The sequence below is a fragment of the Cervus canadensis genome, chromosome 23 (assembly GCF_019320065.1).
Source record: "Cervus canadensis isolate Bull #8, Minnesota chromosome 23, ASM1932006v1, whole genome shotgun sequence".
Taxonomy (NCBI): Eukaryota; Metazoa; Chordata; class Mammalia; order Artiodactyla; family Cervidae; genus Cervus; species Cervus canadensis.
The window spans coordinates 39,646,647-39,659,229 of NC_057408.1; the positions used below are offsets into that span (position 1 = coordinate 39,646,647).

General features: G+C 42.0%; 1 protein-coding gene across 1 annotated transcript in view; it reads left to right on the forward strand.

The window, feature by feature from the left end:
• KLHL14 (kelch like family member 14) overlaps positions 1-12,583 on the forward strand; it is a 138,165-nt gene that overhangs the window by 111,765 nt on the left and 13,817 nt on the right. Inside the window, 2 exon segments of the mRNA XM_043444330.1 lie at positions 2,149-2,238; positions 8,909-8,987. Of these exon segments, the coding sequence (XP_043300265.1) occupies positions 2,149-2,238; positions 8,909-8,987 (169 nt within the window).

The following is a 12,583-nucleotide window of genomic DNA, read 5'->3' on the forward strand; positions in this document are numbered from 1 at the left end:
AACCCAGATCCCCTGCATTGGGGGTGCGGAGTCTAAATCACTGAACCACCAGGGAGTTCCCAGTGGCCTCTCTTTTTACACTAAGGTTTCATATGAGTAGATGCATCCAGGTGAAACAATCTGTGCTGAGTTTGCTCTGACCAGATGACATTATGATAAACCAGAGTAGTACCAGCTTGTTCACAGTACCCACAGTATACATAATATATGAGTAGCATAGTTTTGTGCTTGGTATTTTGGAACCAGCATCATAATGCAAACAATGATGAATTAATTTAAGAAACGAAAAAAAGGTGTTCAGTGTATAATCAGTCACCCAACTGTAGTTGCTCCACAAACTCAACATATACTTTCCCCCAGTGGACTCTGAGAAGTGAAACCTGCAGGAGCTGTGTGGTTGAAAGCGTTTTCCAAAGAGATAACTGAAGGCTGAGGGGCACAAGGACATGCCCTAGACAACTCCCTAAATCACTTGACTTAATTCACGGGCCACGAGAATCCAGGGCACACCCAATTTTCCCAATTTTCACTCGATACCAGAAATCCAGGATTTCCATACCAATGCCATCTCCCTTGTGGCTGTTAGTTCAGAAACAGTGAATATTCGCAGTAAAAGTGAATACCTAATAAAGATAATGAAAAACTCCTAAAATCCTTTAATGAGAGGCTTAAGCTATCTGATTTGCTCTTTCTGGAGCTGTGTTATAAGGATTCAAAGCTCTGCAGGTTTCTTCTCATTTTTGTTTACATATCTTAGCCAGCATAAGTACATTCTAAGAAAAATAGAAGATATTAAAAACAAAATGAAATGAGAGAGATGTATCATCTCAGATAAATTGGGTTATAAGATAGGCTCATTCTCTGTCTCCCTCTGTGTGTCTCCCTATCTCTCTCCCTCCGTCTCTCTCTCTCTCCCTCTCTCTCTCTGTCTCCCTTTCTCTCTCTTTTTCTCTGTCTCCCTCCCTCTCTCTCTCTCTCTGTCTGTCTCCCTATCTTTCTCTCACCACTGGCAGAAGAGTACAGAGCACGAGCTGGCCCTGACTCATATTGATTTCCCACTGCACTGGTTTCTTAAGTGCTCTGTTGATCCGTGTCAAGCAATAAGTTCCCTGGCTGAACATGCATATCACCTCCCCATTTGTCCTCACCTAGATTTAAGGTGCCCATATGATGAGCTGAACAAGGACATCATTTTTCCTACTGGTGTCACTGGGCCCAAACCACACTGCCCGTGGTGTGACAGCTAATGCCGTGTACGTTTACATTCACCATGAGATGTAATAATAGCAGAGACGAACACGGCACTGCACATACGGGCTAACAGGGGTGTCCTATTCCGGTCGTGTGTGTCTCCCCAACGAACGTGTGCATGAGAACAGATCCAGGGCAACCTGGCTTTGGTGGGTTTTCTGAATCACATCCCCCTCTTGACAGGCACCGCATTAGGGGCAGAGCAGGGCAAGACGAGGGGAATGGATATTTGTGACGTTCCTGACAGTTTTTATCTTTGTTCCAGAAGAGCTCTTAAGCAGATAGATAGAAAATGTGTGATTGTGCTGCTAATGACATTGTACAGGAAATTAAGCGTATACATTTGGAGAAGGCATTAAATCAGCAGGACCTTAATTTAAAAACTTAAAACTGTATGGAAATTCAGCTTGCTCATTGCTGTGGAATAGAAAACAGCCAAGCACCCTGAGTCTGTTTGTGGAAAGATTGCCAGCAAGCCAAGTTTGGGCAGAGCAGCTTAATGGCTCCGAGTGGATGCTGGGGGATTTCTTCCAAGACGGAACCCCAGCCCTGACCATTTGGGAGTGTCATTCATGGTTTTAGACTGCGATCCCCGTCATCAGGCAGGTGAGGAGAACTTAAGAATCGAAAGCAGCCCGACACGTTGTTCTTGACTGATCTGCGGAATAATATTATGTAAAATTCATCCAAAGGGGTGGGGTTGGCAATTGCTGGAAACACACTGCTGAGCCCTGTGGATTGGGGGGTGCCCCGCTCTGCTGTCTGTCTGCGCCTCTTCCTTCTGACTGTGTCTCATGTTTTGTGCATTTTGGTGAGAGCACATAACTTGTGAACCAGGGTATCAAGTCCTAAGATGAAAATTTTCATATGTCCTTTGTTTTTCCTTCTCAATTCTAGTCATGCCCTACAACAGTGCCCATCACTGCGTCGTGGAGGTGGAAAACTTCCTGTTTGTGTTGGGCGGAGAGGACCAGTGGAACCCTAATGGTAACTATTGAACCACTCAGTAGTAGATGCTCAACAAGTACGTGATGAGAGGCACTGGTGGCAATCCATCTTGTAATTACCGTGGAAAACATATTTCTGTGCAGCAGGGACAAATGAAGTAGTCGGTGATGGGGGCTGACAATTGGAGGGAGGGTCAACCGTTGAGCTGGCAGAGGACGGTACGCAGCAGTGCGTTCACTCATGGACTGTCTGGGGATTTGGCTTCACCGTGACGCCCAGCCCCTCTCCTTATCCATCCCCTGAGGGATGCCCCTAGCATAAGCTCAGACTCCCTGGAGGCAGGTAGCAAGCAGCAGCTATGAAGAATTCTCACCACCTTCTCCACCACTTTTCTCCTATTTTATCAGGATAATACACACAGTTTCAATAAGTAAACATCATCTGCGGTCGTGCTGTAGGTAACCTTAGCTGAAGTTCCTCTGCAGCCTTTATTACTTAAAGCCTATTTGGGCTACAGCATCTTTTGCAAGGGCTTCATCCTCAGATTATCCACCATCTTCCCTGTTGATGCAATCACTTCGTAATTGTGTCAAAAAGAGAAACTAAACATTTGAATACCCTTCCCAAGCCCAATAGGGGGAGAACACTGTGCCTTGCTGCGCCTTGCAGAACACGCAAAAGTATCAAGATATTTTTGGAAACCTTGCATGTGAAGGAGGGGTTGCCGTTGTAGCCTTCTCTGTAACAGAGATCATTATGACTGAGAAACCATAAAACAGCTTGCAGGTACACATTTTTACTTTAAAGCCCCAGAACAGCCAGCTGAAATTACATATACTGCATATATTTTATGGTGAATGTTCTCTTCCAGCATCTGCACCAAGGCAAATTATAGAAAATTGTTACATCTGTTCATTCTAGAAAACCTTAAAGGAAAACAGCCCAGGCTACCCTCCAAGAATATTTCTTTGAAGAGAAAGGGACAGTCTTTCTCAAGATCGGCCTTGTTGGCTTATATCTTTCAGTGTTAGAAAGACAGTTTCTGGGCTTTAGGGAGAAACAGATTTGGATCAGGAACAAAAATGTTATTTATTATGTCTTCTCTAACTTCTCTTTGCAATGACAGATTCCATATGTTACCAAAAACTAACAAACAAACAAACCCTGGTAGATATACAATCCACTGTGAACTCTCCTGTTTAACCTCTTCTTCCCTGGAAGTGATTTGAACAGAGTGGAACGTTTCTAAGAGGACAGAGTGCACAGCCAGCAGATTTAGCTAAGAAAGAATGTGCAGAATTGTTTTTTGAAAGCCAGATGAAAATTAACACATGACAAGAGAAGGCTGGAAAGTCTTGTTACTAATGAAATTAGTGATAGACTGCTTTGTTATATTCTAACATAAATGCCTATATTCTGTCGTGCCCCAACTTACAGAGAACCAATTTACATTTGTCACTTACCGATATTAACTCCCCCAGAAAAACTGCCCATGGGAGATTTCCTTTCCTTTCTCCTTCCTTCCCCTCTACCACTGGCTAAAAACTGCCACTCCCTGCCCCACTTTATCTATCGCTCAAGTGATAGACAACAATCATGTCCGGTGATCGGACATCATAAGAAAAAAAGAGAGAGAGAAGTGGAAGAGTTACAAGAAAATGGAAAAGATGAGAAGAAACTAAAGAAGTGAAGAGTAATCCAGAATTCCATTGCCTGTGGCCACCCCCTCAGGCATCTAAGTAGGGTCAGTGAAAGGCACAAGGAGGAAATAACTGTCTTCATTTTATCTCCCTTTCCTCACTCTACCTCATTCATTCCTTCTGAGATTTATTATCCCCTCTGCACATCCTTGCCAACTTCAGAACATCTTTCTTCTTTTTATCTCCTCATCCTTCATCCTAGCCTCTTTTCCATACCACCGGCTTTGCCTCTGAAAACTCTTTCTTCAGTTCCCATCAAAATCACACGAGTGGTTAGCTTAGCCTTTTCTCTGAGTGACAGTCTCTACCATTACCACCAACGAGCAAAGGCGATTGCCGATTTCTACCCCCAGTGCTCAGCGTGTGCAGGCACTATGCCCCACTGCTGAAAGGAGGCACATGTCTTCCTCCAAATGGAAATTCTAAACCAAGCATCACAGAGAAACATTCTTATTCGTGGTGGGTGTATTCTACATTCCTCTTAAAAACATTCATCTTTGGATATATTGGGGAATTAATCTTGGAACATGACTATCAAGAATGACATTTTCTACAGGGAAATGATTGTAAATTCTACAAAAACTTGATTATAAACCAACTCCAGACATAATCCTTCCTTGAGTTGGAGCCTCCCTTTGTGAAATCCAAGTCTTTGGGGTCATACTTACTTCTGGCACTCAGCTCTTTCTGTAATCCCCAACTCTTTTTGTAATTCCCAAGTAAAACTTGTTTACCACCCAACCAGGTGATCCAAACCCTCCCATGCAATCCTTGGAACTCATGATTGCACATCAACAATATCCCTATAATCCTTAAACTCTCCTCTAAATGTCCCTTCAACTTCTTTTCTAATCAAAGTCTGACTATTCTCTGAGAGGACTGTTATCCCAGCCACTCTCTCCAATGGGGACTGTGTTCTGTTCCCTACCTTTGCCCCTATACTTCATAGTATTGGAGGCAGATAGCTTTTCTACTTCTTTATTCACTCCTGCATGCTTTAAACTCACCACTTTAAAGGGTGTCTTCAGATTTTACTTCCTGCTGCCCTTGTATGTAGCAGCTCCCCACTATTATCATGAAAATGCCTCCTCCTTCACTCTAATCTACTACTTTTTCATTGTCCATCATCCCTTCATGCCCATGCCTGCTAAATCACTTCAGTCATGTCCAACTCTTTGCGACCCCATGGACTGTAGCCCGCCAGGCTTCTCTGTCCATGGAATCCTCCAGGCAAGAATACTCCAGTGGGTACCCATTCCCTTCTCCAGGGGATCTTCCTGACCTAGGGATCGAACCCAGGTCTCCTGCATTGCAGGCAGATTCTTTACCATCTGGGCCACCAGGGAAGCTCCTCGTGCCCATACTTCCCTCCTCATTGAGCTTATATGCCCATCCTGATGGTCACATTAGTGCCCAAACCTGCAGCCCTTGTGTCCATCTCTCCTATTATTCTTGCCTGGTGAAGTTCAACCCAGCTCTTTCCATCTCTCTCCTCCCCTTGAGCAACTAAATGGAGACATAGAAAATCATACAGCCGTGCTGGCTACTAGCCAACACTACTAAATTTCCCTGGTCAATACGCTCTTCCACCCTCTGAGTTAATTATTTCACACCTTCTCTTTCCTCGGATACTTCTTTCTCCAAAACCTCCCTCCTCACTCTCAGCTGATAGCCTTGCTTCATAGTCCAATGAGAACAGAAGCAATCAAACAGTAAAATCTTCATCTTGCTACTACCCAATCCATTGCTACCCAGATTTTTTTTTTTTTTTTTTAGATTTTTGGATGTCAGTTCAGTTCAGTTCATTTCAGTCGCTCAGTCATGTCTGACTCTTTGCAACCCCATGAACGGCAGCACACCAGGCCTCCCTGTCCATCACCAACTCCCGGAATCCACCCAAACCCATGTCCATTGAGTCGGTGAACTATCTTAAAAGGCTTTATTGGATTTGTTACAATACTACTTCTGTTTTATGTCTTGGTTCTTTGTCCTCGAGTCATGTGGGGTCCCAGCTCCCCGACCAGGGATCGGCCCCCCACTCCCTGCATTGGAAAACGAGTCTTAACCATGGGACCACCAGAGAAGTCCTACTACCCATATATTTTAGATAAATATGTCCCTCTTATTGGGCTTCCCTGGTGGCTCAGACAGTAAAGAATCAGCCTGCAATGTGGGAGACCTGGGTTCGATCCCTGGGTTGGGAAGATCCCCTGGAGAAGGAAAGGACAACCCACTCCAGTATTCTTGCTTGGATAACACCATGGACAGAGGAGCTTGGTGACCATGAAGTTGCAAAGAGTCGGACACGACTTAGCACAGCACAGCAGCCTCAATCCCTCCTATTATTATTTCTGCTCACCCTAAAATCTATTGCTCATTGCCTTTTGCCTTCTCAAGGACTTTGGAGTACTTCTGAATTTAAAAACATAACCAACAACCAAATGGAAATTTCTCTTGATGCTGCATCTTGCAGCCATAATCTTCATCATCTTTTTATGCCAAAAGCCCTAAAAGCTTTGCCTATCCTCTTTCCTCTGCTTTCTTACATCTTAGTCTCTGCTGACGAGTCCCCACTCAGGCTTTCATCCCCTCCTGTCTTCTGTGTAAACAAGGTTTGTCCTGGTCACCACATGTTTCCAAATCCTGTGGTCAATTCTCCATTGCTCACTCCTCTATCTGACGTGGCTTCCAAACTCCCACCACACTTTCCTTCCTACTTCTGACAGTTCCTTTCCTTTGCTGATTTTTCTTCTTCTCCCCCAGAACTCATTTCCAGGAATCTTTAGCTTCCATTTCCATACCCACTCACTAAAGATTTTCATCCTGTTCTATGATTTTAAACAGTGACTCATTCTCATTTAGCCAGTGGCCTATGAGCCACTTTCACTTTGAGATCCCATAGGATTCTGCAGATTAAGTCCAAAACAAAATTCATGGCTTCTCTCCCTAACCCTCAACTATTCCTGCCTGGTCTTCCCCACCTCAGCAAACTGCATGACCTTCCAACCAGTTGTTGCTGTTATTGTTGATGTTTTAGTTGCTAAGTCACGTCCGACTCTTTTGCAAACCCATGGGCTACAGCGCCCCAGGCTCTTCTGTCCATGGGATTTCCCAGGCAAGAATACTGGAGTTGGTTACCATTTCCTTCCCCAAGGGATAGTCCCAGGTCAGTGATCAAACCCACGTCTCCTGCATCGGCAGGCAGATTCTTTACCAAAGAAGCTCCTCTGACCAGTTACGATGGCTAAAATTCTGGCAGTCATCTTTAATTATTCACTTTTTCTTACACCAGTGCTCAGTCTATCAGAAAATTGTATTGACTGTGCCCAAACAGTAGATCCCAAACACGGCCATATCTTGCCTCCACCTTCATTCAAGCCAGCTCTGGCCTTGACTGTTGTGATGGCATCCTGACAGGTCCCCCACTTCCAGAGCAGCCCTCCTATAGTCTATCTGTTACACAGCAGCCAGAGTGGTGACGGTAAGAGAGAAGTGAGGCTGTGTTCCTCATTGGCTCAAAACCTCCCAGTGACTTCCTAATGTTCTTAGCAGAAAAGACAAAAATCAGAATCAGCGTCAGTCCACAAGGCACACTGTGGCCAGACCTTCATATCCTTCTGACTTCTGTCCAAGCAGCACTTCTGTCCAAGCAGCCCCAGCAGCCTTGCTGGTTTCAAACCCATGGCCAGCCCAGGGACAGGTTACGCTCACCTTCCCTACTGTCTGAGACTCTAATTCTGCAGATATTTGCATGACTTTCAGAATGTATCTGTGAACAGGAGCCCACAGTACTGAAACTGTGTTTCCCTTTATCAATCCCCGCTTCATTTTTCTTTATAACATTCATCTTCACTTGATGAATTTACAAGTTTACACGTTTGTATTTATTTCCCTGTAAGGGCTGGAACTTTGTCTTCTTTGTTTACCAACATAGTCCCAGGACCTAGAATGCATAAGACACATAGTGGGTGCTCAGTGTGTATTTGTGCAATTAATAATTGTGTGGTAAAAAGTAATAATAATAATAATAATAATTGTGTGGTATATACATGCCTGTGTGAGTGTGTGTACACACACACACACACACACTCCTACCTGTTTACTCCTGCAGTGAATTTTAGTACCTATATTTCAATGGTTAGTTCCACATATATTAACAAAAAACAGACTTTTAGAGTTAAGACCTCAGGTATTTTAGATGAGTATCATCTCCAATGGTACAAAGAAACTGTAACATACTCTTTTGCTTGTATTTCTTGCTTTGGTATCAATCTGTATGTACAATAAGGTTCATTTTGACACATTGGAGACATTACTATGCTTCTTAGGCTCAACAGAGGAAATAACCTGGTTATTAAATAACCAGCTCTGAGGACTCATGTTTCACATTTCAGCAAATGTACCTGCTACAGCAACTGTGTGCTCCCCAAATGCAAAAGCAGAACTTACTTGATAGACATAGGCTACAACTGATTTCGTATGCAAACTCTTATTATAGTGATTGCTATCATTTCCATGGAGACAGAGTCGTCTCTACCACTGCTAGAGTTCTTGAATCACTTAAAAAAATCAAAAAGACTTTAACCAGAGATATCACTCAAGGTAGTCTCTGGAACTGATTATGATTAGATAATAACTTCATGTTTTTAAAATGTAAATACAGAAACACAGAAATTTTACCCTAACTTTGGGATAAAACTAGTTTGATAAACATATCTGCTTTATTATTATGGTTGACTTATGTTTATCACTACTTTCACTTCACTATTTTTATTCTAACTCATCCCCCCCCCCCAAAAAAAAAAGTAGAGGAGAAAAGAAGAAAAAGGAGAGAAATATTTAAAGTGACACATAGAGTTTTGTTCTGACTCCTCATTCTCATACCATGTTAGATAGTCCCTCTGCTTTCATCTGTTAAACCAGAGAACAGGGGCATCGTATAAAACCCTATTCAATGTGCAAAACAACAAAGGAATCTAAGTTTTAAGTGTCTCAATATATCTTTACAGGAAAACACAGTACAAATTTTGTCAGCCGATATGACCCCCGATTTAATAGCTGGATACAACTTCCACCCATGCAAGAACGGTAAGTGTTTATCCCTTGTGTCTGAAACATTTGTGGCTACTTTACCTAAAGGAAGGATACTGAATGATTTTCCATGATAAGGTATGCTAAACAAAGCCAATGAATGACCCTGGAGGCAAAATACAAAACCTGGCCTGGCCAACTTTGATTAACTGCCTCATTAACTCGATGGAGAAAAATAATAGGTCAAGTATTTGTTTCAATGTAGGAAGAAAGTACTTATATAACTTGTCTTCCTTGTTTTCTTTTTCACATTAAAGTTTACTTTTTTATTGAAGCATAGTTGCTGTGTAATACCATATAAGTGTACAATATAAAAAGTCACAATTTTTGAAGGTTGCACTCCATTTGTAGTTTTAAAATATTGGCTATGTTCCCTGTGTTATATAATAGATCTTTGTAACTTATTTTATACTTAATAATTTGTACTTCTTAATACTCTATCCCTATCTTGCCCCTCCCCACTTCCCTCTGCCAATTGGTAACCACTAGAGTGTTCTCTATATCTGTGAGTCTGCTGCTTTTTTGTTATATTCACTAGTCTGTTGCATTTTTTGGATTCCACACATATGTGATATCATATGGTATTTATCTTTGTCTGACTTATTCTACTTAGCATAATGCCCATCCATGGCTTGTCTTCCTTTTCCGTGTTGTACTAGTTTTTTTGACAAGCAGAGCTACAATTTCATGTCTATTCCACTCTTCTCAGTTGTAATTTATTCAAATCTTATCACTGAAATATAGAACACCATTCTCACAATGTATGTATTTAGATGCAGATATTTCACTGTTAAAGTTTCCAAGTCTCACTACCTCAAATTCCTTATGTTTACTTCCTCAAGCATCTCCCCATCAGACGTTTAAAAATAAGTGATTTGCTATCTAATAAAAAGTCAGTTTTCCAGTGTCCTCTGATTTGTGTCCTCTGATTTGTAATGTACGAAGTGTTTATTGCACCAAAGTTTTCTAACGTCAAAGGACAATAAGGCAACTGTGTTTGTACACATTCAGTTCTCCTGACTATTACTTAGGCAGGAGGCCATGTCTTAATATATACATGCAAATTCACATACTAAATCTTGAACACTTGGTTCTTCTCAAATAATATCTCAACATCCTCATGAGAAAATTCTCTGATATAATAGTAACAATAAGCTGCAACCTATTTTCTCTTCTCAATTGATCTAAGAAATAATTTTTGTTCTTATTCCTTCATAACCTTAACATCTCCTTTTATAAACATTCAATCAGATTTCACTGCTGTTCTGTCACTAAGTCACATTCAACTCTTTGTAGCCCTGTGGACGGGAGCACACCTGGTTCTTCTGTCTTTCACTATCTCCACTATCTTTGAATTTTCTCAAATTCATGCCCACTGAGTCGATGAGGCTATCTAACCATCTCATCCCCTGCCACCTGCTTCTCCTTTTGCCTTCAGTCTTTCCCAGAATCAGAGTCTTTTTCAGTGAGTCAGCTGTTTGCATCAGGTGGCCAAAGTATTGGAGTTTCTCCTTCAGCATCAGTGCTTCCAATGAATATTCAGGACTGATTTCCTTTAGGATGGACTGGCTTGATCTCCTTGCAGTCCAAGGGACTCTCAGGAGTCTTCTCCAGCACCACAGATTACACTGAGATCAAGTTAAATCCTTAATCATGAATTCCAAGTAAAAAAATGTTCAGACCATACCATTCACTCAAAAAGGTACATTACTGCCAAAAGAGAGTAAGAATCTCTGCTATAAATGTAGTATCTAATGTCCCTTTCCATATAAGGATATTGAAACTCTCTTTCAAGGGACTAAAAGTTATACACTGAAAATGACATTTTAGTCATTTTCAAGGCACAATATAGTCTAAGGACCACAGAGAGGAATGTCTAATTCAAAGGTACCTCAAGGAATTATTCTGGCTCAGTTAATATCTTGACAAATTTCTCAATCCTCCTGTTGTGTATACGTGTATATATAAAAGCTTCCTCAGGTCTTTCTGCAACATACCTTATTTCTCTCCTTTCGGGGTTATTTTCTGGTTGCTGTTATTGTTAGCTGTATCACTTTACCCTTTGATCCAAACTATTCCAAAAGTTTTATTTAAAAAAAATTAAATATACATCAAAACATGTTTGAGATGTCAGCATCTCATCACCATGGTCTCCTTTGCTGGGGGCTGTTCACCACAATAATTAACCTTCACGCCTTGGGTTTGGGAGGCATAACTCACGTCGCGGTCAATTATCTCACTGTAGAGCCCCTAAGGATGAGAAGTATTGCTGCAAAACCTAATTAGTAATTTTTTAAAATGTGTATTGTTTACTTGATATTCTATAATGACTTCCTCGGAGGCACTATAGCCTATCAGGGCAGGGTCCTACTTAGACAATTTTTAGCAGCTCATTGACCTGATAAAAAGACCTGCCATGGTCTGTCGGCGCCCGGCAGCCACCGTTGACAGGATGGACTGTTTAACGTTTCTTTCCAAGTCATTATGGTATATCATGTCAGGTCCCTAGTAAAAGAAGTTTTTTTTTAGATTTCGAACAATCAACTCGATAGACCAAATAAAGAGCTCCTTCCAGAGCTGAATGGGAAAAGGCAGATCTCACAAATGCCCAGTCAATCTTCTAGCGCCATATCTCCTATGGGTTGGTTGACCCGGGCAGCAATCCATAACTTAAAATGAAATTCTTCTGTCATTGCCAAGCTTCCCATTCACCCGAGCAAGTACAGTTAGCTACCAGTGTGGTTTAATTGGTAATTAAACAAAGAAGGAAAAATATGTATATATATGAGATACTCTTCAGATTAGAAAAGAGATCTCTTGTGATATTTAATTGAGTTAGCTCTGCATTGTACAGATCATGAATCAGACTCACCGGACGTTCCCACCTTCCTCCTTCCCCCTTCCCTTGTGTTCATGTGCTCGGTCCTTTGAGTCGTGTCCGGCTCTTTGCAGCCCCATGGATTGTAGCCCGCCAGGCTCCTCTGTCCATGAGATTTTCCCAGGAAGAATACTGAAGTGCGCTGCCAAGCTCTCCTCCAGGAAATCTTCCCGACCCAGGGGTTGAACCTGGGAGATGATCCTGCATCTCCTACATTGCAGGCAGTTTCTTTACTGCTGAGCCCCCTGGGAATCCCCCTCATCCCGTCAGCTGCTGCCAAACTGCTGAGAAGTTATTACTATGCTGAGAAGTTACCAAACTGATTAAGAATAATAGAAACACATTGAAAGTCACCCCTAGGGTCACCCACTCCTACAAAGCTGGCTGGGCAAATTCCTCAGATGTCTTGCCTAATCAGAGCTTCCGAACGAGTATAATGCAAGTGCAGAACACCCTCCCAGTTCATCAAGGAAATGGGCACATGATCTCCAGGCTTACTCAACCATAGGTCAACTCATGAATTGTATGCCTGCTGCCTATGAGGTTGCTGACAGAAGGGGTTAGACAGAAGTACAAAGATGAATGTAAAGCTCAAGAGTTGTTTTGGTCTCAGATTTAGGATTTGATTCTTCAGTAAGAAGAGGGCAAAAATGAATGATTGGATCAATAAAAATGCTTTGGTGAATTCAATTTTGTTTTCAAAAAGAGTAGACAT